Source organism: Phocoena phocoena, chromosome 10 (assembly GCF_963924675.1).
Source record: "Phocoena phocoena chromosome 10, mPhoPho1.1, whole genome shotgun sequence".
Classification (NCBI taxonomy): domain Eukaryota; kingdom Metazoa; phylum Chordata; class Mammalia; order Artiodactyla; family Phocoenidae; genus Phocoena; species Phocoena phocoena.
The window spans coordinates 39,466,198-39,488,118 of NC_089228.1; the positions used below are offsets into that span (position 1 = coordinate 39,466,198).

The following is a 21,921-nucleotide window of genomic DNA, read 5'->3' on the forward strand; positions in this document are numbered from 1 at the left end:
ATGGGGTCCCCGAAGCCTCCGAACTAGGCTTTCAGAAGGGAACCAGCGTCTGTTAGGGGCCTACTGTGTGCGGAGGTCTGCTCTGGGAGCTGTCCCCCAGCCACCTCACTTGGTCCTCGGGTACCTCCCGGAGAGTGAGGATGCCCGGGGCAAGTGAGGAACCCCAGGAGCGGGGAGGGGCTGTGTCCCGCCTGCCAGCAGGACCCAACAGGCACTCAAGTGCTAGGAAGCAGATCCCCTCAGAGACCCCCTCCGGGCCCCAGGGTGGGGACTGGGGTTGTGGGCGGACAGGGCCCCGAGAGTCGAAGTCAACTTCGGTGGTCGCCTGTGTCTGAGAGCCGGTACCGAGGAGCCGACACCGGACCGTGCCTAGCCCCGAGGCTGGGAGGGGCGTCCGCTTACCCTCTCTCACCCTCCCCCTCCCCTCCTCTCCTTCCCGGGCGGGGTTCCCGGAACGGCCGGGCCGGGCAGGGGCGGGCCGGGGCGGGGCGGGGCGGGGCGAGGCGAGGCGAGGCGAGGCGAGGCGAGGAAGCGGGTGGCCGCGCGGGTCGCTGAGGCTACGGTCGCGCTACGACCGTCAGTCCGTCCGCCCACCCGCCCAGCCATGGCCGCGCCGGCCCCAGCGCCTCGGATCCTGCTGCTGTTGCTGTTGCTGCTACCAGCGCCTCCGGGTGGTGAGTCTTGGCGTTGGGGGAGTTTATCCCTGGCAGGCATGGGGGGTGGCCACGTCCGCGCCGTCCCTGCAGTGACCCCAAACGAGCCCTAATAACTTCGAGGCAGTTAGCGGACCCCACGACTGGTCTCTCCTCCACTTCAGCCTCCCTCCCGTCAGCACTGACACTGCCCAGACCCCAGGCAGCTGCCATCATTGTTCTGTCCTAGAATGGGGAGGGTGGGGGTGTCTGTCCTAGAGTGTTCCAAGGGGGTGGGTAGGATTCCCTGCCTGCCCTTAGCGGGGCATGGTGGCAGCAGGGAGGCCTGGCCCCTCCATCAGAGGCCTTCCCTCAGCCTCTGTTTATTGGCTGGGAACCTCCACACTCTGCCTCCATGGCCCTGGTATTCCTGGAGACTGCTGAAGCTGGACCCCAGGGTTGGAGGAGACACACTAACTGTGTGTGTTGATTGTAGGCGGATGAATCACAGACGGCGGAAGCAAGGCTGGGGGCCTTTCAGGGGTAGGGATTGGAAAAGCGCACTGCCCCCACCCACCTCCATAGGAAGCCAAAAATCCTTCTGGGGTGGGTGGTTTCCTCCAAGGGAAGGACTTTATTTCCTTGGGACTGTGGACGAATCTGGAGGACCTGGGAAAGTGAGAAGGTAGAGCCCTGTTCTCTGGTCCAGGAAGGTCTGGACAGCCTGGTTCAGAGCGTCTGGGCATCAGAAGAACATTTGTGTCATGGGCTTTTGGCTCAAACAGACTCACCTGTGTGTGTCTTCAGGCCCAGCTTAGACGCTTGGGCTGGGCTGTGGCTGTAAAGGCTGTAATGGCCCTGCTGGAGGTAGGTTGCCCGAGCCTCCCAGTAGCATGGGCTATGCTGAGCGTACCTGCTGGCAGGTGGACAGCTGGCTACATTGGGCCTGTTGGTGGTCCCATCCTCTGCCCTGCAGCTTTGCCCAGAGCAGGGTTCTGCCTGGAGCTGCCAGGAATAAAGCATCTCCCCCACCAACCACCCCGTTTCTAGTTGTCCCTTCTCAAGGAGGTCAGTCAGTGCCTCTGTCTTTGGACCTTGCTCTGCCAGTGGCCCCAGGGTGCATGATACTGTGGGGGAGGAAACATTTTCCCTTCTTGCCATCTAGGTTCTTTGACTGGTCTAATAATTAAATTGATGTAAGACAGATTAACAGGAGAAAAACAAAAGTTTAACTGCATACCTCCTGTATACATCAGAGAGACACAGGAAAACTGAGTAACTCCCCCAAATGGTGGAAGCCCTCACCTTAAATACCATCTTGAGCTAAAGGCAAAAAAGGATATTGGGGGTCAGTTATGGGAAGTTACCAGGAAAAGCCCAGTAAACAAGGGTAAGGTTGTTATGCAGATTTAAATCTATGCCTTCAGCACTGATTCTAGAGATAAGGTCAACCCCCTCTTCCCAGTACAGCGAGGGAGATACACTTACAAATGGAGATTTCCTTTATACTTACAAATGTCTATTGCAAAAGGGTAACTTCTTAGTTTTCAGAGCTTCTCCTATGTCTGCAGTTTCTTAAAAATAATCTGCTTAAAATAATCCTTAGGCCAAAGAGGAATATTTTTTTAGTTATTTATTTGGATGTGGACCAATTTTAAAGTCTTTATTGAATTTATTACAATATTGCTTCTGTTTTGTGTGTTGGTTTTTTGGCCACGAGGCCTGTAGGATCTTAGCCCCCCGATCAGGGATCGAACCCACACCCCTGCATTGGAAGGCGAAGTCTTAACAGTGGATTGCCAGGGAAGTCCCCAAAGAGAAATATTTAGGGGTGACAAATTTTCCCTTTCAATATACCAACCAGGCTGGGTCTCTAGACACTGCCCACTGCCCTGGGGGCGTGACCAGGCTGGGTCTTTAGAGTCCCAGTGCTGTGCCAGGACTTTCTACCTCAGGGTTTATCAGGTCTATCCCCAGCCTACCATAGTCATCTGGGCCTTCCTGGACTGGGTGTTCCATCTGGGGCCTGTCTAGGCAGAATCCAGGACCATTCTGTCCTGCTGGTGGGCACTAGATCTGTGCTAATGTAGCCAAAGTATGCGTGGGAACATTTGGCCGTAACATCTTACTGGAAGTTTGCAAACTTTGTGGTCATTTTCCACACTTGTCAGCCAGGTATACTTAGACCCCACCTCTGACTAAGAGCCTTGTGATGGTTCTGGGGCTCCACATGGTGCCATTGCCTCAGAGCCCTGGCCTCTGAGGGCACAAACATTTCTTAGGTGCCTACTGCAGGCCCAGCCCAGGGCTAAGTACCGCATGGACACTTCTGTGGCGGGAGTGACTGTGGCCCATGGTGAATTGGTCAGGAGGCAGCCTGCTGTAAAGCTATAGTCTGTGAGGGCCGGCTCCTGAAGTCGTAGTGTCCAGCAGGGACTGAGGCTGCTGCGGCTGAGCCATAGGGACAGGGAGTGAGGATTAAGAATGGGTCAGTCTGGGCTCGCCTGGTGGCGCAGTGGTTAAGAGCCCACCTGCCAATGCAGGGGACACGGGCTCGAGCCCTGGTCCGGGAAGATCCCACATGCCGCGGAGCAACTAAGCCCGTGCGCCACAACTACTGAGCCTGCACTCTAGAACCCTCAAGCCACAACTACTGAGCCCGCGAGCCACAACTTCTGAAGCCTGTGCTTCTGTAGCCCGTGCTCCACAAGAGAAGGCACCACAGTAAGCCCGCACACTGCAACGAAGAGTAGCCCCCGCTCATCGCAACTAGAGAAAGCCCGTGCACAGCAACAAAGACCCAATGCAACCAAAAATAAAAAATAGTAAATAAAATAAATTAATAAAAAAAAATATTAAAAAAAAAAGAACGGGTCAGTCCACTTCGCGCTCCCAATGTAGTGGGGAACTAAGATCCCGCATGCCATGCAGTGTGGCCAAAAAAAATAAAAAGAACGGGTCAGTCCAGGGCCTGGTCCCCAGCAGCTGGGACTGCTGGACTTGGGTGGCTTCTGTAGGAGGGGGCCTGGAGTAAGGCCTTGATGGGTAGGTAGATTTGAAGGTGGAGGATGGGAAACAGGTAGAATACTGGCAGAGAAGCGGGTGACCTTCAAGGTCCTTTGTAGTCTGGACCCTGCTTTGTGGACTCTGGGCTTGATCCCATGGCCTGAGAGTGGGGAGTGGCCCAGTCAGACTCACACGTAGCAAGTTCACTGTCCCATCTGGAGGGCAAGTGGACTGGTGGGAGAGGCAGGGAGCCCAGATTGGCACCTCTGCTGTGGCCCAGGGGAGAGGGAAAGGCTGGTTGGGGCAGTGGCCAGAGGTGGCCAATGAGTGGGATGGCTCAGAGATGGCTTGGCATGCTGGGACCTGCTGGCCTTGCTGGGGAAGGGGCTGTATTGGCTGGGACAGGGCGGAGGCCTGGCCCCATGGCCACAGATGAACGGTGTGTTTCTCTGTTTCAGCCCACAGTGAGGTGTGTATGGTTGCCGCTGGACACAATCTCTTCCCCAAGTTCTGTCCTGATTTCTGCTGTGGCACCTGTTATGACCAGTACTGCTGCTCTGATGTGCTGAAGAAATTTGTGTGGAATGGGGAAGAATGTGGTGTTCCGGAGGCCAGGTGGGTGCATCGGAGGTCACAAGGTAGGCAGCCTGAGCCTGCCCATCTTTCCTCTCAGCCCTCTCGAGATGGTGGCAGATCACTGAGGGTGGGGGACTGGGGAGTCCTTGTCCTGGGCTGGACTCCCCAGACCCTGCTCAGGTAGTCCCTTGTTCCTCTCTCCCCCACTCTCGAGGGCTGAGCAGGTTTCTCAGGGGTTGGTGGCCTCGGCGGGCCCTGTGGCTCACCCCTGGGTGTGTACTTGTACCAACGTGTCCTCAGGGTGGACACCTTGGCATGAGTGTACCTCGCAGTGTGTGTGTGCACCTGGTGGGGGGTTGTATGTGATTTGTGCAGGTATCATCTTGTGGACCCTGGAGGGCATAGTGCATGGGTGTGTAGCCCACTGTGGGCCATGCCTTTGTCCTCTTGCCATGGCCCGTGGATTTACACTGCATCTTGGGTTTAAACTGTTTCATAGGCTGGAACCAAGGTTCTAGGACCCTGTGTGTGTCTCCCTTTGCCACACTGTGTGTTTTGTTTGTGTTCGGCCACAGGTATAGAGGGTTGAGGTAGTCACACTGCTCAGCTCATGGCAGGTGACCATCATTGGTCTGGGCAAGACCAGCCCTCCACCATCTTAAACCATGTTATTTTAAACTCCCATGACCATTCCATTCCCCTCTTATTCTGTAGGCAACCAGTCAGTCTGTTGTATTCCTTCGATTATTTGTGTTGCAAAGTTTATATTCTGTGGGCACAGTGAACCCTCTTACTTTTTGCAGTCAGTGCAGTGTTCGTAAGACGCATCCACATTGCTGTGTGTACACCTGGCCTGTGCCCATCACTGCCATGTATTCTTTGTGGTGTGAGTCCAAAACTTGCTGTCATAGATTACTGTGGTGGGCATCCTCATGTACTTCCTCCTTTACAGAGCCATGTGAGAATTTCTTGCCAAGTACAGTGGAGCGAATTGCCAGGTCAGAGACATGCATGTAGTTACTGACTAAGGAGTTGCAAAATTCCCTGGGGAATGGCGACACCAGGCTGTATGCCTGATGGATCATATTCTACCGTTTTACTGCTACCCTTTTGCTGCCTTTATGTTTTATAAGTGTCTTCTTTCTTTCTTTTTTTTAAAAAAATTTATTCTGGTAGCTTTAAAAAACAGGAGGATTTATTCCATTTAAGTTTAATGTAATTATTGGTATTTCTGGGATTACATTCAATATTTGCTATCTTGTTTTGTGCTTTATATTTGTCTCTCTTGTTCTGTATTTCTTTCTTTTTCACTTACTGTATTGTTTTGGTTTGTTTTCATTCCATTTTTTTCTTCTGTTGTTTACTTCTTTTTCTTTATTTATTTATTGGCTGCATTGGGTCTTTGTTGCTGCGTGCGAGCTTTCTTTAGTTGCGGCAAGTGGGGGCTGCTCTTCTTTGAGGTTTGCGGGCTTCTCATTGCGGTGGCTTCTCTTGTTGTGAAGCACGGGCTCTAGGTGCATGGGCTTCAGTAGTTGTAGCATGTGGGCTCAGTAGTTGTGGCTTGTGGGCTCTAGACCGCAGGCTCAGTAGTTGTGGCCCACGGGCTTAGTTGCTCTGAGGCATGTGGGATCTTCCCGGACTGGGGCACGAACCCGTGTCCCCTGCATCGACAGGCGGACTCTCAACCACTGCGCCACCAGGGAAGCCCCGGCAGGCAGATTCTTAATGACTGCACCACCAGGGAAGTCCCATGTTTACTTCTTTTTCAATCTGTATACTTTTATTTTTTCTTGTCTCATCACACTGGCCAGAACCTCCAGTATAATGATGAATAGAAATGGTGAGAACAGCCATCCCTGTCTTGTTCTCAATTTTAGGGAGAAAGCATTCACTATTAGGTATGATGTTAGCTGTAGCTTTTTCATAGGTGCCCTTTATTGGGTTGAGGAAGTTCCCTTCTGTTCCCAGTTTGCTTGGAGTTTTAATCATGAAGGGATCTTGAATTTGTCAAATATTTTTCCTGCATCTTTAGAGATAATTGGATGATTTTTCTATTTTTATTCTGTTAATATGGTAAATTATATTGATCTTATTCTTAAAGAATATTTTATCTGAGCAGGACTTAAGTTGATGGTTATTTTCTCTGACTTCCATTATCTCTGTTGAGACATCAGCTCAATAGTCAGTTGTCCATCATTTAAAAGAAATCTTTTTCTTTCCTTATGACAGCGTTTTAAGATTTTTCTTTTCTTGTCTTTGGTATTCTTCAGTTACACTATGATATATCTAGGTATAGATTTTTAAAAATTTATGATGTTATGTTTGAGCTTCTTAAGTCTGTGGTTTAGTGTCTTTCATCAGTTCTAGAAAATACTCTGCTATTCTTTAAGTATTGCCCTTCCTCCTTCTCCTTTCCTTCTGGGACTCCATTTATACATGCTGCATCTTCTCCTCCAGTGTCCACATCTCCTAGTCTCTCTTCCATATTTTCATCTCTTGGCTGCGTTCTGGATAATGTCTTCTAACCTTTCAGTTCATTCAATTCTTCAAGTGTCTAATCTGCTGTTAAACTCATTCCTTGAGATTGTTTTTTGTTCTGTTATGTTGTAACATATAATTCACATACAGAAAACTGCATTAAAATAAATGTACAACTCAGTGATTTATCACAAAGCAAATATCTGCATGACCACTATGCAGGTCAAGACATCAGATGTCCTGTTGAGCTTACTCCCAATCACTGTCTCTCCTCTCATCCCACTAAGATAGTGATAATTCTTAACTTTTATATAGCCTTGCTTTCCTTTAGAGCTGTAATACCCAAACATGCATCCCTAAGTTCTATAGTTTAGTTTTTTTATTGGGGTTGGGGGCAGTATATATCATACATACATAAAAGTACACAAATATAAAGTGTACAGTTCAGTGAATTACTGCAGAGTAAACACATCCACATCCACGTAACCACCACCTATCCAGGGCAAGAATTAGCACATCACAGCATCCCAGAAGCCCCCTCATGTTACTTACCAATCAGTATTCCCTCTGTTATCCCCAAAGGTAACCATTAAACTGCTATACCTGTTAAACACACACACACACAGAGACAAACACACACACACACAGAGACATACACATGACATCATACATCTATTTCCTGTCTGGTTTCTTTCTCTCAACATGTGAGTTTCATCCATGTTGTGTTGTCTGTCCATTTCCATTGGTGTATGTTAAGTTTTATACCACAGTTGATCCATTTTAATGTTGATGGACATCTGGATTGTTTCTTCCTTTCCTCCCTCCCTCCCTCACTTCCTTCCTTCCTTCCTTTCTTCCTTTCGCTATAACAAATAATGCTGCTTTGAGCATCTTTGTACATATCTTTTAGTGCACATGTATATGGATTTCTTTTAAGTATGCCTAGTAGTAGTAGTGCATGTAAGTAGAGATCAAATTTCATTTTTTAATTTGGGTATTCAGTTGACCCAGCGCCACTTATTGAGAAAACTATCCTTTTTTTCTGTCACTCTGCAGTGCCAAGTTTGTTACAGATTGAGTGTCCACATATGCGTGTCTGTCTCTAGGTTCTCTATTATGTTACATTGGTCTGTTTGTCTATCCCTGGGCTAAAGCAGACTCAATTACTGTGTCTTTATAATAATCTTTGATATTCTTCAATATTGTCTAAGTGATTTAAAAAAAATTAATTAATTTATTTTTGGCTGCGTTGGGTCTTCGTTGCTGTGTGCGGGCTTTCTCTAGTTGCAGCGAGCCAGGGCTACTCTTCATTGCGGTGCGCGGGCTTCTCATTGCGGTGGCTTCTCTTGTTGCGGGGCACAGGCTCTAGGCATACAAGCTTCAGTAGTTGTGGCTTGCGGGCTCTAAAGCTCAGGCTCAGTAGTTGTGGTGCCCAGGCTTAGTTGCTCTGTGGCATGTGGGATCTTCCTGAACCAGGGCTCGAACCCATGTCCCCTGCATTGACAGGAGGATTCTTAACCACTGCGCCACCAAGGAAGCCCTGGCAGGCGGATTCTTAATCACTGAGTCACCAGAGAAGTCCTACATTCTTTCTTAAAGGATATTTTTCCTCGTTATAGATTTCTAGGTTGGCAGTTATTAACTTTCAGCACTTTGAAGTTATCAAATTTCAGCACTTTTTTTTAAAGATCAATTTATTTATTTGTTTTTTATAAATTTATTTATTTATTTTTGGCGGCATTGGGTCTTCGTTGCTGCGCGCGGGCTTTCTCTAGTTGTGGTGAGCGGGGGCTACTCTTCGTTGCAGTCTGTGGGCTTCTCATTATGGTGGCTTCTCTTGTTGTGGAGCATGGGTTCTAGGCATGCAGGCTCAGTAGTTGTGGCTCGCGGGCTCTAGAGTGCAGGCTTAGTATTTGTGGCACACAGGCTTAGTTGCCCTGTGGCATGTGGGATCTTCCCGGACCAGGGCTCAAACCCATGTACCCCGCATTGGCAGGCAGATTCTTAACCACTGCACCACCAGGGAAGCCCCAAAGTTCAGCACTTTGAAGCTTTCATTCAATTGTCTTCTTTTTTTTTTTTTTTTTTTTGCGGTATGTGAGCCTCTCACTGTTGTGGCCTCTCCCGTTGCGGAGCACAGGCTCCGGACGTGCAGGCTCAGCGGCCATGACTCACGGGCCCAGCCGCTCCATGGCATGTGGGATCTTCCCGGACTGGGGCACGAACCCATGTCCACTGCATCGGCAGGTGGACTCTCAACCACTGCGCCACCAGGGAAGCCCTGTCTTCTTTTTTTAAAAAAAAAAAAAATTATTTATTTATTTGGCTGCGTCGGGTCTTCATTGTGGCGTGTGGGATCTTTTAGTTGTGGCATATGGGATGTAGTTCCCTGACCAGGCCCACTGCATTGGGAAGGCAGAGTCTTAGCCACTGGACCACAGGGGAAGTTCCCTCATTCCATTAACTCCTGGTGAGTAATCAGCTGATGGCTTTATTATTGCTCCTTTGCAAGCAACATATCTTTTCTCTGACTAATTTTTAAGTTTTTCCTCTGTGTATTTGGTTTTCAGCAGTTTTACTATGATGTGCCTAAGTGTGCTTTTCTTTGAATTTTTGCTGCTTGGGGTTCACAGTACTTCTGGAATTGTTGGCTTGTTTTTTTTGTTTTTGTTTTTGCTAGGAGAAAAACAAACAATTTTAATAGCATGTATATCTCCTGCATTTATGGGAGATATGCAGGAAAACTGAGTAACTCCAGCCATCATCTTTTAAAATATTGCTTCTGCCCCATTCTCACACTTCTCCCTCTAGGACTCTAATTACACACATGTAAGACCTTTTGTAAATTGTATTTCGTATTTCACCTACTCTCTTTTGTATTTACATTTACCATCTTTTTGTGTCTCCAGGCTTTAGTGTACATATATTTGTTTGGGCCTATCCTCCAGTTGTTTAATTATATCTTGCACTGTGTCTAATAAATTATTATTTTATTTTATTATTATTTTTTGCGGTACGCAGGCCTCTGACTGTTGTGGCCTCTCCTGTTGCGGAGCACAGGCTCTGGACGCGCAGGCTCAGCGGCCATGGCTCACGGGCCCAGCCGCTCCACAGCATGTGGGATCTTCCCGGACCGGGGCACGAACCTGTGTCCCCTGCATCGGCAGGTGGACTCTCAACCACTGTGCCACCAGGGAAGCCCATAAATTACTATTTTTTTGTGTAATTTTTTAGTTCTAGAATTTTTGTTTCTTTTTTATATTTCAAGTTCTCCTAAACTGCTTAATTTTTTTCCTTTCATCTCCTTGAACAAAGTATGTTTTGTTTTTTTTTAAAATATTTATTTACTTATTTGGTTGCAATGGGTCCTAGTTGTGGCAGGTGGGCTACTTAGTTGCAGCTCGCTGGCTCCTTAGTTGCAGCAGCTGGGCTCTTTAGTTGTGGCATGTGAGCTTCTTATTTGCGGCACATGGGCTCCTTAGTTGTGGCATGCGAACTCTTAGTTGTAGCATGAGTGTGGGATCTAGTTCCCTGATGAGGGCCTCCTGCATTGAGAGCACAGAATCTTATCCACTGTGCCACCAGGGAAGTCCCAAAGTATTTTTTTTAAACTTAATTTCATTTTTATAAAGCAGGTTCTTATTAGTTATCTTAAAGTATGTTTTGTTTTAATGTTAGGGTGTGATAACTTCAATATTTAAAGCCCTTGTGGATATTTCAGTTGTTTCTGTTGTTTTCTAGTCATGTTGTCTAGTGTCCTAGTGTTCCTGAAAATCTTCAGTTGTGTGCCAAACATTGCATTTGCAAAATTGATTGTAGACATTTGGACCTTAGGACTTCCTCCAGGGAGGATTGATGTTGCTTTTGCCAGAGACATGAGCACTCTAAGGTCACCTTGGCCTAATTGCAGAGCTGAGCTGAGAAACTCATGCTGAGTTTCTCCTTGCTTTTCAGGACCCAGCCCAAGTGAGTGGGAATCATCAGGGCTTGCCCACCTGCTGGCCTCTGGATATAATTTCTGCCACCTGAGGTTTTCAGAAATGCTGCTCTCAGCAGCCCCTCTGAAATAGGCTAATGCCCCCAGGAGAAAAGGGGCTTCAGATGCCAGGCCCACCTCCATGGAAGTCTCTTCCCAGCCACACACTCCCCCCGCCCTCCCTGCATCCCAGCTTGGTGTGCTTTACTCTTGTTATTGCTTGCCAAAGCACACACACTGAAGTTTTAAAGAATATTTTCTTCTCAGCTTTACTTGTCCTTCAGATTTAGTACGGTATAGTTGTTCCTAATGCTCTTGCATTTTTTTCTTTGTTTCTTGAATTTTATTTTGTTAATTTGTTGAGAATTTATTTTGAGAATTTTCAAATACATACAAAAGCAGAGAGAATAATATATCCATCACCTGCTCCCATAGTTATCAATACTCTGACATTAGTGTTCCATATACCTCCCACTACTTTTGTTTTCTGGATTATTTTAAAACCCATCCCAGGCATAAAAATTTCTCCTTAAATATTAGATATCTGCAGAAGTGAGTCCTTTAAAAAGAAATATAATTATATATCAGGAACACACTTGGCACAATTAACAGCAGTTCATTAATAGCTTTCGGTACTAGTCTGTCTTCAGTTGCCTCCATTTGTTTCAAAAATGCCTTTTCACAGGTGGTTTGTTCAATTCAAACAGTTATTATCATTTTGGGGAGGGGGGCCGCACCATGAGGCTTGTGGGATCTTAGCTCCCTGACCAGGGATTGGACCCAGGCCTCGGCAGTGAGAGCGCCAAGTCCTCATCACTGGACCACCAGAGAATTCCCAGACAGTTATTATTTTTAAAATCTCTCTTGTGTCTATAGTTTACCCCTTTTCATTCTGTATTTTTATCTTTTTGCGTCTTTTCTCCTTTTCTTGATTTGTCTTGCCAGAGGTCCACCAGCTTTGGTTCTGTTAATCTTCTCTTATTTTCCACGGCTGCTATTCTCTTTTATTTTTGCAGTTATCTTTATTAATTCCTTCCTTATTTGGGGGGTTTGTTCTATTACATTTTCCCCATCTTCTTCAGTTTACTACCATCTCAGTATTAAAGCTATAATTTCCCTCTAAGAACCCTTTAGCTGTGTTTCACAAATTTTGACCAGTGGTATTTTTATTATCATTCAGTTTTACAGATTTCTTAATTTCCTCTATGATTTCTTTTTTAAGCCACAGCTCTTTTGTTGTTGTTTTTGCTGTAATATGTTAGTTTCCCAAGGTATGAGGGGTTTTTTTTCTTTAACTTTGTAGCGTGTGTCTTTTGTTACTGATTTATAACTTCATCCCATTGTGATTGAAGATACTTTGTATGATAACTGTCTTTTCAGATCTCTTGAGACTGGTTTTGTGGCCTCACATGTGGTGTGTCCTAGAGAATGTTCCATGTGCACTTTAGAAGGATGTGTGGCTTTGTAACCTGAGATCTTGGTGTGTGTGATATCTGTCCTCCAGAGGCCCCCAGGGCTACTTCTCTGGCCCAGTATGGGGCTGGCTTTCATGGATGTTCTGTGTGTGTGCTAAGTTAGTGTTTGTTCGTTTTCGGTGTGCTGGGTGGGGCGCAGTCATGTTAATTGTGAGGTTTCCTTTTTGCAGCGTCCCCCCCAATGTGGAGCCACTGGAACAGCTGGGCTCAACACTGAAGTTTCGCTCTAGCCTGGACAGCGACCCCATGTCTGGGTAAATAAAACCTGCAGTCTGGGTACATCTTCCTGGAAGAGGTGACAAGGGGGGCTCAGGAGGGCTGTGGGGACTGGGATGGCACAGAGTCCTTGGGCTAGAGCCTCAGGGAAGCTGTCACCATATCTGACCTCCAGGACCTTTGATCCTTGTGTTGGGTGTTTCATCATTGTGCCAGGGATGGGGGAGACTGTGGTTGGGGGTTCACGATGGAAAGGCCAGGTGTGGGTGTTCATATTGATCTAGGTGATGGTGTGGGCACAGGTGACCTATGGATGTAGGTGATGGGGATGATAGTGGCAAACGGTGATAGTGATGCGGCAGTGGTGACAGGGATGAGATGATGGGGGCTACAGTGCTGAGTGTGTGGTGATGGTACAGTGGTGGTGCTGGGTGCAGTGGTGGGGAGAGGCCCTGACAATAACCACGACCCACAAACCCTGACACAGAGACGGGCATCATCAGTTATCCCAGCATCTTTACCCCACAATAATCACCCCATCACTCTGTACCCCGCACCACCATTGCCCGCATCACTGTCACCACCGCCACCATTACCCCAACACCAACACCCACCACCAGCATCCCTATCACATCTGGCTTCCTGGTCCGGGATAGGGTGATGGTAGATGTTGGTGGGTGTGTGGTAATGGGGGAGTAGTGCGTGTTGATGGTGTAAAGGCTGATGGTAATGGGGGCTATGGTGGGGCTATGTAATGGGGTGACAGGCAGGTGTATGATGGTACGAGGTGATGGTGGTGATGGGGGACAGTGACAGGGAGATGTGATAAGGATGCTGGTGGTGGGTGTTGGTGTTGGGGTAATGGTGGCAGTGGTGAAAGTGACAGGGGCAGTGGTGGTGCGGGGTGCAGAGTGATGGGGTGATTATTGTGGGGTAAAGATGCTGGGATAACTGATGGTGCACAGTCTGTGTCAGGGTTTGTGGGTCATGGTTATTGTCAGGGCCTTCCCTTCAGGGGGCAGGGGAATACCCCAGTTGCCCAAACTCCAGTCCCCTTGGCCAGGTTCCTGCGCTGTCTTGTTGCCACCGTGACGGGTGTTGTGATGCACATTTTGCGTGGATGGAACGGGCGTGCAGCTGCTTGTGTGTTTTCCTGGCGGAGTCTGTTCCACGTGCCATCTGCCCTCTACCTCGGTGGATCTAGAAGCCCCTCTGAGAAGGTCCACCTAGGCCTGGTTGCCCCTTTGGAGGAAGAGACTTTGGGCTCTGGGCCTGTGTAGTGGGGTCCAGGTTCTTGTCCTGTCCCATCTTGCCCTGTGGGCCTGGGTGAGTGTGGGCCTCTTTGGCTGCAGAGGAATTGGCGCAGGGCTCCTGTGAGTGGGGGAGGGGAAGAGGTGCAGCTTTGCTCCTAGGCAACTGTGGCTGGGCCTCCTCCCTCTGTTCTGCCCGCTGATCCCGTTCCCTATGTTGGTCAGAGACTGAGACCTGGAAACGCCACTCCCTCTACATGCAGGGAGCACCCAGTTGCTGAGGCCCGAGGCTGTGGGCTTTCAGTTGGCCCCACATGGGGGTCTGATGTCCAGTCAGTGTGGGCCTCGTCCTGGGCAGGCACCATGGAGGGCTCTGGGCAGTGCTGGGGTCTGAATGGTGTTTTAGGATGAAGACCACTCTGGCTGCTCCCCGGAGGATGTCAGCAGCTGGCGGGGAGCCTGGACCATGGCTTCCTGGTCCAGGTGTTGTAGGCCAGAGAGAGGCTGGGCTGGCGGGGTGAGGTGAGGTGAGGCTGCCTGCTAGGAAGGTTGCCAGGGAAGGGGCCACGGTGTGGTGTCCTGCTTTCTGCCCTGCATGGGGAGATACAGGACAGAGGCGGAGTGGCCTCCCGGGGCAGCTCAGGAGCACCTCCCCCACCCCTGCAGGTGCGGAGGTGTGAGTGTGCTGCTGCCCCCACCGGGCCATCTTGCCCATCTGCCGGGAGTGTGGATGCTGCTCGGCCCCCTTGGGCCCCCACCCCATCCTGCCCCATCTCTTCTCTGCTTCTGAGCAGAGCCCCAGCGTGGCGCACAGCACCCGCCTTACAAAGGTTTAGGGCTTCAGGAGTAGGTGCTGGGAGGGTGGAGGGATGGGGTCATCAGTGACACGTCTCCTGTGGATGCCCCCAGGTGGTCACCCCCCTGGGCCCCAAGGAGACATCCTCTCCGGTGAGCATTCGTGTGATGCCCCCTTGGCCAAGGGCACTGTTGTTTGTCCATTGGAGCGTTGGTTCCTTGGGGGGGTCCAGCCCTGGTTGGAAGCTCGGGGGACACTCGACAGGGGAAGGACCCTATGTGCTGAGGGGGCCTGTGCCAGCTCTGCCCCCCTCCCCACCTCCGACCCCTCCCGCTTCATTCTTGGACTTCACCCCCCTACCCCCGCTCTTCCTCTGGGTGACTCCTTGGGTTCTCCAAGAATGAGGCACCAGTTCAGAGCACAGCGATGCAGGTGAGACCACATCTGCCTGTCATGGCCTGGGCTCCATGCTCCCCGTGGTGTGGCCATGTTACCTGTGGGTCTTCCACCCACTCTCCACTTTGGCAGGTGACTCCTGTCCTGCCCTGTTGATGGTCAATGGCTGGTTCTCTCCCCGGAGCTTCCTTGGCTCCCTGTCATGGTTCTTTTGGGCCCTGATTTCATTGTCCCTTCCTAGCTCCTTTCACTCACAGGATGATCAGGCAGGAATGGAGTGTCTTGAAGCACCCAGGTGGTGGAACTGCTGGCTCCAGGCTCCAGGCAGGTCACTGCTGACCCTCTGCGCTGACTCTGCTGTGATGGTGCAGGGGGAGGGCAGGGAGGTCCACTAGGTGAGGTGTGGGCATCGCCAACCTGTGTCAGTTCTCAGCCCTCACTGCGCTCCTTCCGCAGCTCTCTCACCCAGTGTGTCACAGCCGCGTGCTGCCTGGCCAGCGTCGCGGTGAGAGTGCTGGTGTCTCAGTTCCAGAGACAGCCCTCTCGGTGTCTGGACGTTGGAAGTCTTTGGCCTCCTAGGGACCGTCCCATTCAGCCCCGCTGCAAGCTCCTTGCCTAGGCTCTTGTTCCCCTGGCCTTCTGTCCCTTCCTGCCTAGGCCAACTCTGCCTTCTGAACTTGGCCTTTGGGCTCCTTGATCTGGGAGGTAGCCTCAGCCTTGGGAAGCCCCATTCCTTCCTCTCGGAGGTGTGGTTCCATTAGTGTCGTGGCCTGTTGTGGCCACAGGCCCCTGCCCCACTCTGCAACCACCCCTCAAATATTGCTGTTCCTCAGGGCAATGTGCCTTGCTGTCCTACTAGGTGCTGCCCATGGGGTCCCTGAGTGAATTTATTCATTTGTTAAATACTTATTGAGCACCTCCTGTATGTCCAGTCACTGGAGATACAGTGATGGTCCAGAGCTGGTACAGTCTATGCATCCATGAATCCACAGGCTGGAGGTAAGATGCACATTAGTCAAACGCTCACACAAAGGGGTGTGTGTTTATAAACTGAGGTAGACAAGAATTTGATTTGTAAGAGCACTTATCGAGGAGGCTTACCTCATCTGCATGGTCAGGGAAGGTGTCCCTGAGGAAGTGATGTTTTGAGCTGAGGTCTGAAAAGTGACCAAGAATTAAGTGTGTAGGGGTGGGAGGAAGAGAAGAGCAGACGGGGCAGTTGGGCGGGAGGAAATGCGTGTGCAAAGGCCCTGAGGTAGGGCACAGCATGGTGCTTTCAAAAGCTGAAAAGGAGGGTGATGTGGCTGGAGCACACAGGAGGGAGGCTGGGAGTCCCAGGCCACACAAGTTTTACCTTATTTAGACTTTTAATTAAGATTAACATTTGCCTATTGTAAGTGTTACTATCTGATAAGACAAATCCTAGATTGTTTTCCTTTTATTATCAACTATTATATATGTATTTATATATGTATACACACACACACACAGAGAGAAAAGTACAGATACACACACACATCACACAAAGTTTAACAAGTAAATTATAAAGCAAATTCATGTGTGACCCCAGGAGCTACAGGAGCCATACTAGGCTTTTGAGCAGGAGTGACAAGATGAGACCTGACAGGGTGGCCAAGGGGACTTGGGGAGGCATCTGCATCTTCCTGGTGAGGCAGGTTCAGGTTCAGGCAGGTTTGTGGCTTGGAGCATGTGCTGGTGGGAGAGGAGGAGCTGAGGGGACGGGCCGGTGGGCCCCCGGGTCTGCTGGTAGGCTTAGATGGCTGAAGGAGCCCATCGAGGGGACCGCTGGAACGGGGCTGGCCGGCTGAGCTGGGTGGAGCAGGAGCATGGTTTGGGGACCCTAGGCAGGGCATGTCTTGGACCCCATGGTAGGGCTCTCCTGGACAGTGGGGTGGAGAAGCTGGGCCTGGGCGGGCAGGGCTGAGGAGGCAGCTCTGGGAAGACAGCCGAGCACTTCCCTCCCCACTCCTGGCCCCAGTTTGGAGCGCAGCTGGGAGCAGCTGGGGCGCCCGCCAGCCGCACTGTGTCTTTAAGAGGCCCCGCATCTCTCCTTCCTGCCTCTGACGTCAGGGGTAGGGGAGGGCCGAGGAGATTTGCTTTACTTTTCCTGGAAAGGGGAGGAGATTGAAACCGAGTGGCCTCACGATGGAAAGGGGAAGTCCGGGGGTGCAGGAGGCCCCTAAGTGAAGGTGGAGGCTAACATGGGGTGAGCTTGGGCGCCATACTGTGTGTCAGAGACAGAGACAGAAGAGAGAGAAAGAGAGATTAGAGATCGGTGGTGGTGGCCCTACAGTTGAGTGCTATTGATTGCGTGTGAACGTGGGTGTGCGTGTCTACATCCCTGGGTCAGTGGAGGGTCTGGGAGGAGCCTGTGGGTGAGGAGCAGTGACAGGCTCCTCTGGTTAGGCAGGAAGGTACCTCCTGACGGTCCTGTCTTGGGGCCTTGTTCTGGGCCTCACAGTGGCCAATGGCTCCTATTTTACGAACGCGGTCAGGTATTTTCAGTCTGGAGTGTGAAGGGTCTGTCCTTAGTCTGTCCCAAAGCTGTGCGCCGGGCCTTGCTGAGCTTGTGCTGCCTGTCTGGGCTGTGAGATGGAAGACCCTCCACCCAAGGCGGGGCGAAGGGGGGTGCCCAGCCTTCCCCCAGCCCTCAGGGGAGGCGAATGCCTAAAGCTCACCAAGCCCCTTCCACGTTTTGATGTGCTTGGTGCAGTTGCCTTTTACTGGCACACTGCTTGGCCTCGGGGAACAGGGGAGGACAGCTTGGGGCTGTGGCTGTGCCCTTGAAGGTCGGCTTTGGTGAACTTCCCACCACGGCCTGCGTTCTCGGGGGGCGGGCTCTCGACTTGGTCCTGGTCCTTGCTGAGGGGCCTGCGTGGGCAGGGAGGCGGCCTCTTCCAGAAGGCAGGGCCCCTCCAGCCCCGCTTGGCTCTTAGTTTACCCACCTGCCCTTCTGGTCAGAGCGAAGGTGTATGAGGACACCTGGCACAGTGCTTGGCACCCAGCAAGCTCACCGTCACTCCGGGGGCCAGCAGCCCTACCCTGGGCTCGCTGCGTGCCTCACTTCACTGTCCTGGCCACACCAGCCTCCCCTTTCCTGGAACTTCTCCCCGTTTTCGTTACCTGTGCTTCCTGAGTCATTTTCCCTTCAACATCTGCCTCCTCTAATAATCTGTGGGCTCCCAGAGGCCATGAGTTGGTCTGTCTCGCCCACCTCTGAGTTTTTGGTTCAAGCCACACAGTGCCTGGCTTGTGGCGTGTACTCGATGGGCATCTGCCGCTGGCTCGGTGGGGGTAGACAAGATGTGTGTATGGGGGAGGCACCTGAAGAACTCTCTCCCATGCTCCTGAGGGTGTGGCCAGGGGGCCCCCCCGGGTGACTCTCAGTCAACCCCATTTTACACTTGAGGAAACACCTGAGGCTGAAAGAGGTTCAAACTACATACCCCAGAGGTTGCTCTATCTGTGTTGCCCAGAGTCTCCTCTGGCAAGTGGGGTGCACCTTGGGCATGGGTGTGGTGTGGACTGCTGGTCCTAGGTAGGGGAGAGAGGCCCTGGGCCTTGACTGGCATTTTGGCAGGTTTGGAACGACTGTGGCCGTCGGACTGACCATCTTTGTGCTCTCTGTTGTCACCATCATCATCTGCTTCACCTGCTCCTGCTGCTATTTGTACAAGATGTGCCGCCGACCGCGTCGTAAGCATCTCCAGCCCACCTGCCCCACTGTGACCCCTTGTGTGAGGGTGCCGACCCCGGGTGGTGGGCGTGGTTTACCAGGTGCCTGACGGAGCTGAGCTGGAGGGAGGGGTGGCAGGCCTGAGGGTCCTAACTGGGACTCTCTTTTCAGCGGTCGTGACTACCACCACGGCCACCACAGTAGTGCACACCCCTTACTCGCAAGCTCCAAGTGTGCCGCCCAGCTACCCCGGACCAACGTACCAGGGCTACCACCCCATGCCCCCCCAGCCAGGGATGCCAGCAGCGCCGTACCCCACGCAGTACCCACCACCCTACCTGGCCCAGCCCATGGGCCCCCCCGCCTACCATGAGACAGTGGCTGGTGAGTACCCCTACCGACTCCAACTGTGCTGGACCCCCTGCAGCCATGCCCACGGTCAACCAGTGTCCTCTCTATTTTCAGGAGGTGCAGCCATGCCCTACCCTGCAAGCCAGCCTCCTTACAATCCAGCCTACATGGACCCCCCGAAGGCGGCCCCCTGAGCACAACATTGCATCTCTGGCTGCCACTTGATCTGTCATGTGTGTGTGAATGGGTATGCAGGCAGGGTCCTTTTCTCCCTGTGCGTGGTGTGTGTGTCCTGTTTGTACATGAGGCTTCTTGTGATCAATGAGGGGCTGGGAACAATTCTTGCCAGAGTTGCTGGGACCACACTCTGTTGCCTTCCTCACTCGAAATTATGCTTCCTGAAATCTCAAGCAAAATTCAAAGAACAGTTCTTTTCTAGACCACCCCAGGGAGAGCAGGTGGGGCTTGTCACACTAGGATAGTACAGACTTTTGCCGGCAGGATGCACACGTGTTCCAGTTTCTGCAGAATGGCTAGCCATTGCTCAAGGCCATGGCTTGTCCCCAGGCTTGTCTTTGAAGAACCCGAGGATGATGCAGGCAGGTGGGTGAGGCTTGGGAACTGGCTACAGGTGGGTCTCAACCCTTACCCATAGCTCCCTGAGCCTGTGCCATGCCCAGTGGAGGGTGGGCAGCCTCCTGATATCAAAACACCTCAGACAGAACCCCACCCTCCCCCGAGTGCTGTCTGCCTGGTCTGTGTTCTTGCATCCCTCCTGGGACCACCTGGAGGCCCACATTTACCCTCGGTCTGGCTGCCCTGGTTGGCTCTGGCCGCCACCTTAAGTGGGCAGGGTGGCCTCTGTCCATCTACACACTCAGGTGTCTTCCCTGCAGTGTTTTTGTTTTACTTTTAGCTAAGTATTTTGCCTGTTTTCTGTTTCAAAATGTGTGTAATAGTTGCTGTGAGGCTGAAACCCCTGGGTCCTGGAGGAAAATTGCCCGAGAGAGCAGAGGAACTCTGATGTCTGATAGTCCCTGCTTCCCCAGCGCCAGCCTCACAGGCTTTCCAGCCCCTGTACCCCAGGCCACAGTTTGTCTTGGCAGTGGGGATGCCTGGGCCAAGGTGTCGTCTGGACCAAAGGTGGAGGGGACCCTTGGTGGCTGCTCTTGGCCCAGACACATACCTCGCTGTTCCCTATCCCTCTGTTAACGTCTCACCACATAGTAGCTTTGTACCTGTTGATGTGTTTTGGAGTCTAGGGTCTGCACCCTTGTTTATAATAAATCCAACTATTTGGAGCTGCTGTCTCCTTTCTTGGCTGCTGGGATTGGGTTTTAGGCTAGGTATCATTTCCATCCAGTATTTGAAGTTCCTTGTTTTCCCTACTTTTATTGGGCTCAGACGTCTGACCATCCTGCTAGGGAGGGTGATGGACAAAGACTGCCACTTCCTGTGCCCCTGGCCCCAGGTGTCTCAGTGTGGGCAGAAGTGCGGGAGGCTCTCAGGCTGCCACGGTGGGTAGAGGTGAGTGATCACTCGGTGCTGTGGAGGGTCTTTATTAGTCAGAATTTCCTTCTTGGCCTACTGCCCAGGTATGGCCAAGGACAGCCTATACAGCGTGGCTACTGCCAAGGTCAGGAAGGCCAGCAGGCCCAGTGGGGCCAGCAATCCCTCCCTGGGTGGGGCTCCAGGGCTCTTCACTGGGGAAAGGGGCTTAGGGTTCCTGTTTCCACCACGGTTGGGGCTGGTGCCCCTGGCTCTGGCCAGGGGTACCGTGGCCGTAGCAGCAGATGGCCTTGGGCTGGTTCCAGTCGAGGCTGTGACCACGTACATCGGCTTGACGGTGTTGAAGGGCCTGGCATGAGCATCTACCCACCGCAGCAGGGCCTGTGGCCTCCACTGACAGATGCTGAGCAGGGCTAGGACGTCACCCTCGGCTGTGTGTGAGTCTGGTGGGGCCTGCCCGTACAGGCGCATGTAGATGCTGCCCAGGCTGTAGCTCTTCCTTGGGCCGTGCTCTGAGGGGCTGTCAGCTTGCTCCAGGGCCTTCAGGGCAGCAATGCTATCCACACAGAAGGCGCCCTCCAGAGCACTGGCAAGGCCCAGCACAGCCAGCTCTGCCTGGAGCAGGGGGAAGTCGTAGCGGTCACCGTTGTGTGCCACAAGGCACCAGGGCTGTGGTTGGCGCTGCAGGAAGGCTCGGAGCATGTTGGCCAGGTTGGCATCGAAGCGTTGACGCCCATGTGCAGCCAGCACAGGTGTGCTCAGGCCTGTGATCTCACTGGCTGCAGGGCTACAGGCCTTCCCCGGAGCCACGCACAGGGAGAGCTTGTCCAGCACCCGGGGTGGTGGGGGCACTGTTGAAGGAGGCCCCTGATGGGTAGGAAGTCTCTCCAGGGCCCATCTGTGGATGGCCAGCAGGCAGAGCTCTGTGACCTTGGGCTGGGAGAAGGGCAGGCCAGTGGCCTCCAGGTCCAAGAAGATGAGGGTCTGCACAGGACCCGGGGGCAAGGCCTGCGAGCCCATGGTGGTATCTGCCGCTGAGCCTGGGGAGGAGCATGGGTTGGGTGGTGGGTGTGTGAGTGCCCAGTGATAAGAGGCAAGGCAAGTGGGGTGGGGTGGGCAGGAGCACCCCTCTGGCCTTCCCTGCATGGGCAGGCACTGTTGCTGAGCTCCAGGACCCATTTCCAGGGCAGGAAGCCAGGGAGGGTGGGGTGGCTTTCTTAGTGGGACCAGCACACTGTTTTCTGTTCAGGGGAAGGCTTGGCTCCTCCCCCTAGTGCCCGCTTAGTCCGGTGAGGGTTGGTGGGGCAGGTACCCATGCCCTCCCACCCTACCCCCTCCCCTCGGGGGTCCTCACTTACCGAGTAGCAGGCAGGCAGCAATGACTCAGGGTGCTGCGCCCTCTCCAGCTGGTTCTTGCTGCTGGCAGCAGTGGCGGGAAGTGAAACTCAGCCTGAGCCCGCCCAGCGGCTGGTGTGAGCAAGGCCCGCCCCGCTTGTCAGCCTGCCTGGGCTGTCCCTCCTGCCAACACCTGTCCCTCCCCAGGCACCCACAGTGCTATCCCCA

The 21,921-nt window shown here is 52.1% G+C and overlaps 2 protein-coding genes across 2 annotated transcripts; one reads left to right on the top strand and one right to left on the bottom strand.

The window, feature by feature from the left end:
• The first annotated feature begins 604 nt into the window (after positions 1-604).
• On the top strand, positions 605-19,043 carry SHISA5 (shisa family member 5). The gene is made up of 6 exons (XM_065886153.1): positions 605-674; positions 4,097-4,253; positions 12,314-12,397; positions 18,403-18,518; positions 18,670-18,882; positions 18,964-19,043. Exons 1-6 carry the CDS (start codon positions 605-607, stop codon positions 19,041-19,043), a joined length of 720 nt encoding a protein of 239 aa, XP_065742225.1.
• Positions 19,044-20,219: 1,176 nt separating this feature from the next.
• On the bottom strand, positions 20,220-21,809 carry TREX1 (three prime repair exonuclease 1). The gene is made up of 2 exons (XM_065886127.1): positions 21,717-21,809; positions 20,220-21,398 (listed from the first exon to the last, which is right to left on the bottom strand). Exon 2 carries the CDS (start codon positions 21,376-21,378, stop codon positions 20,434-20,436), a length of 945 nt encoding a protein of 314 aa, XP_065742199.1. The 5' UTR covers positions 21,379-21,398; positions 21,717-21,809; the 3' UTR covers positions 20,220-20,433.
• Positions 21,810-21,921: the final 112 nt, after the last annotated feature.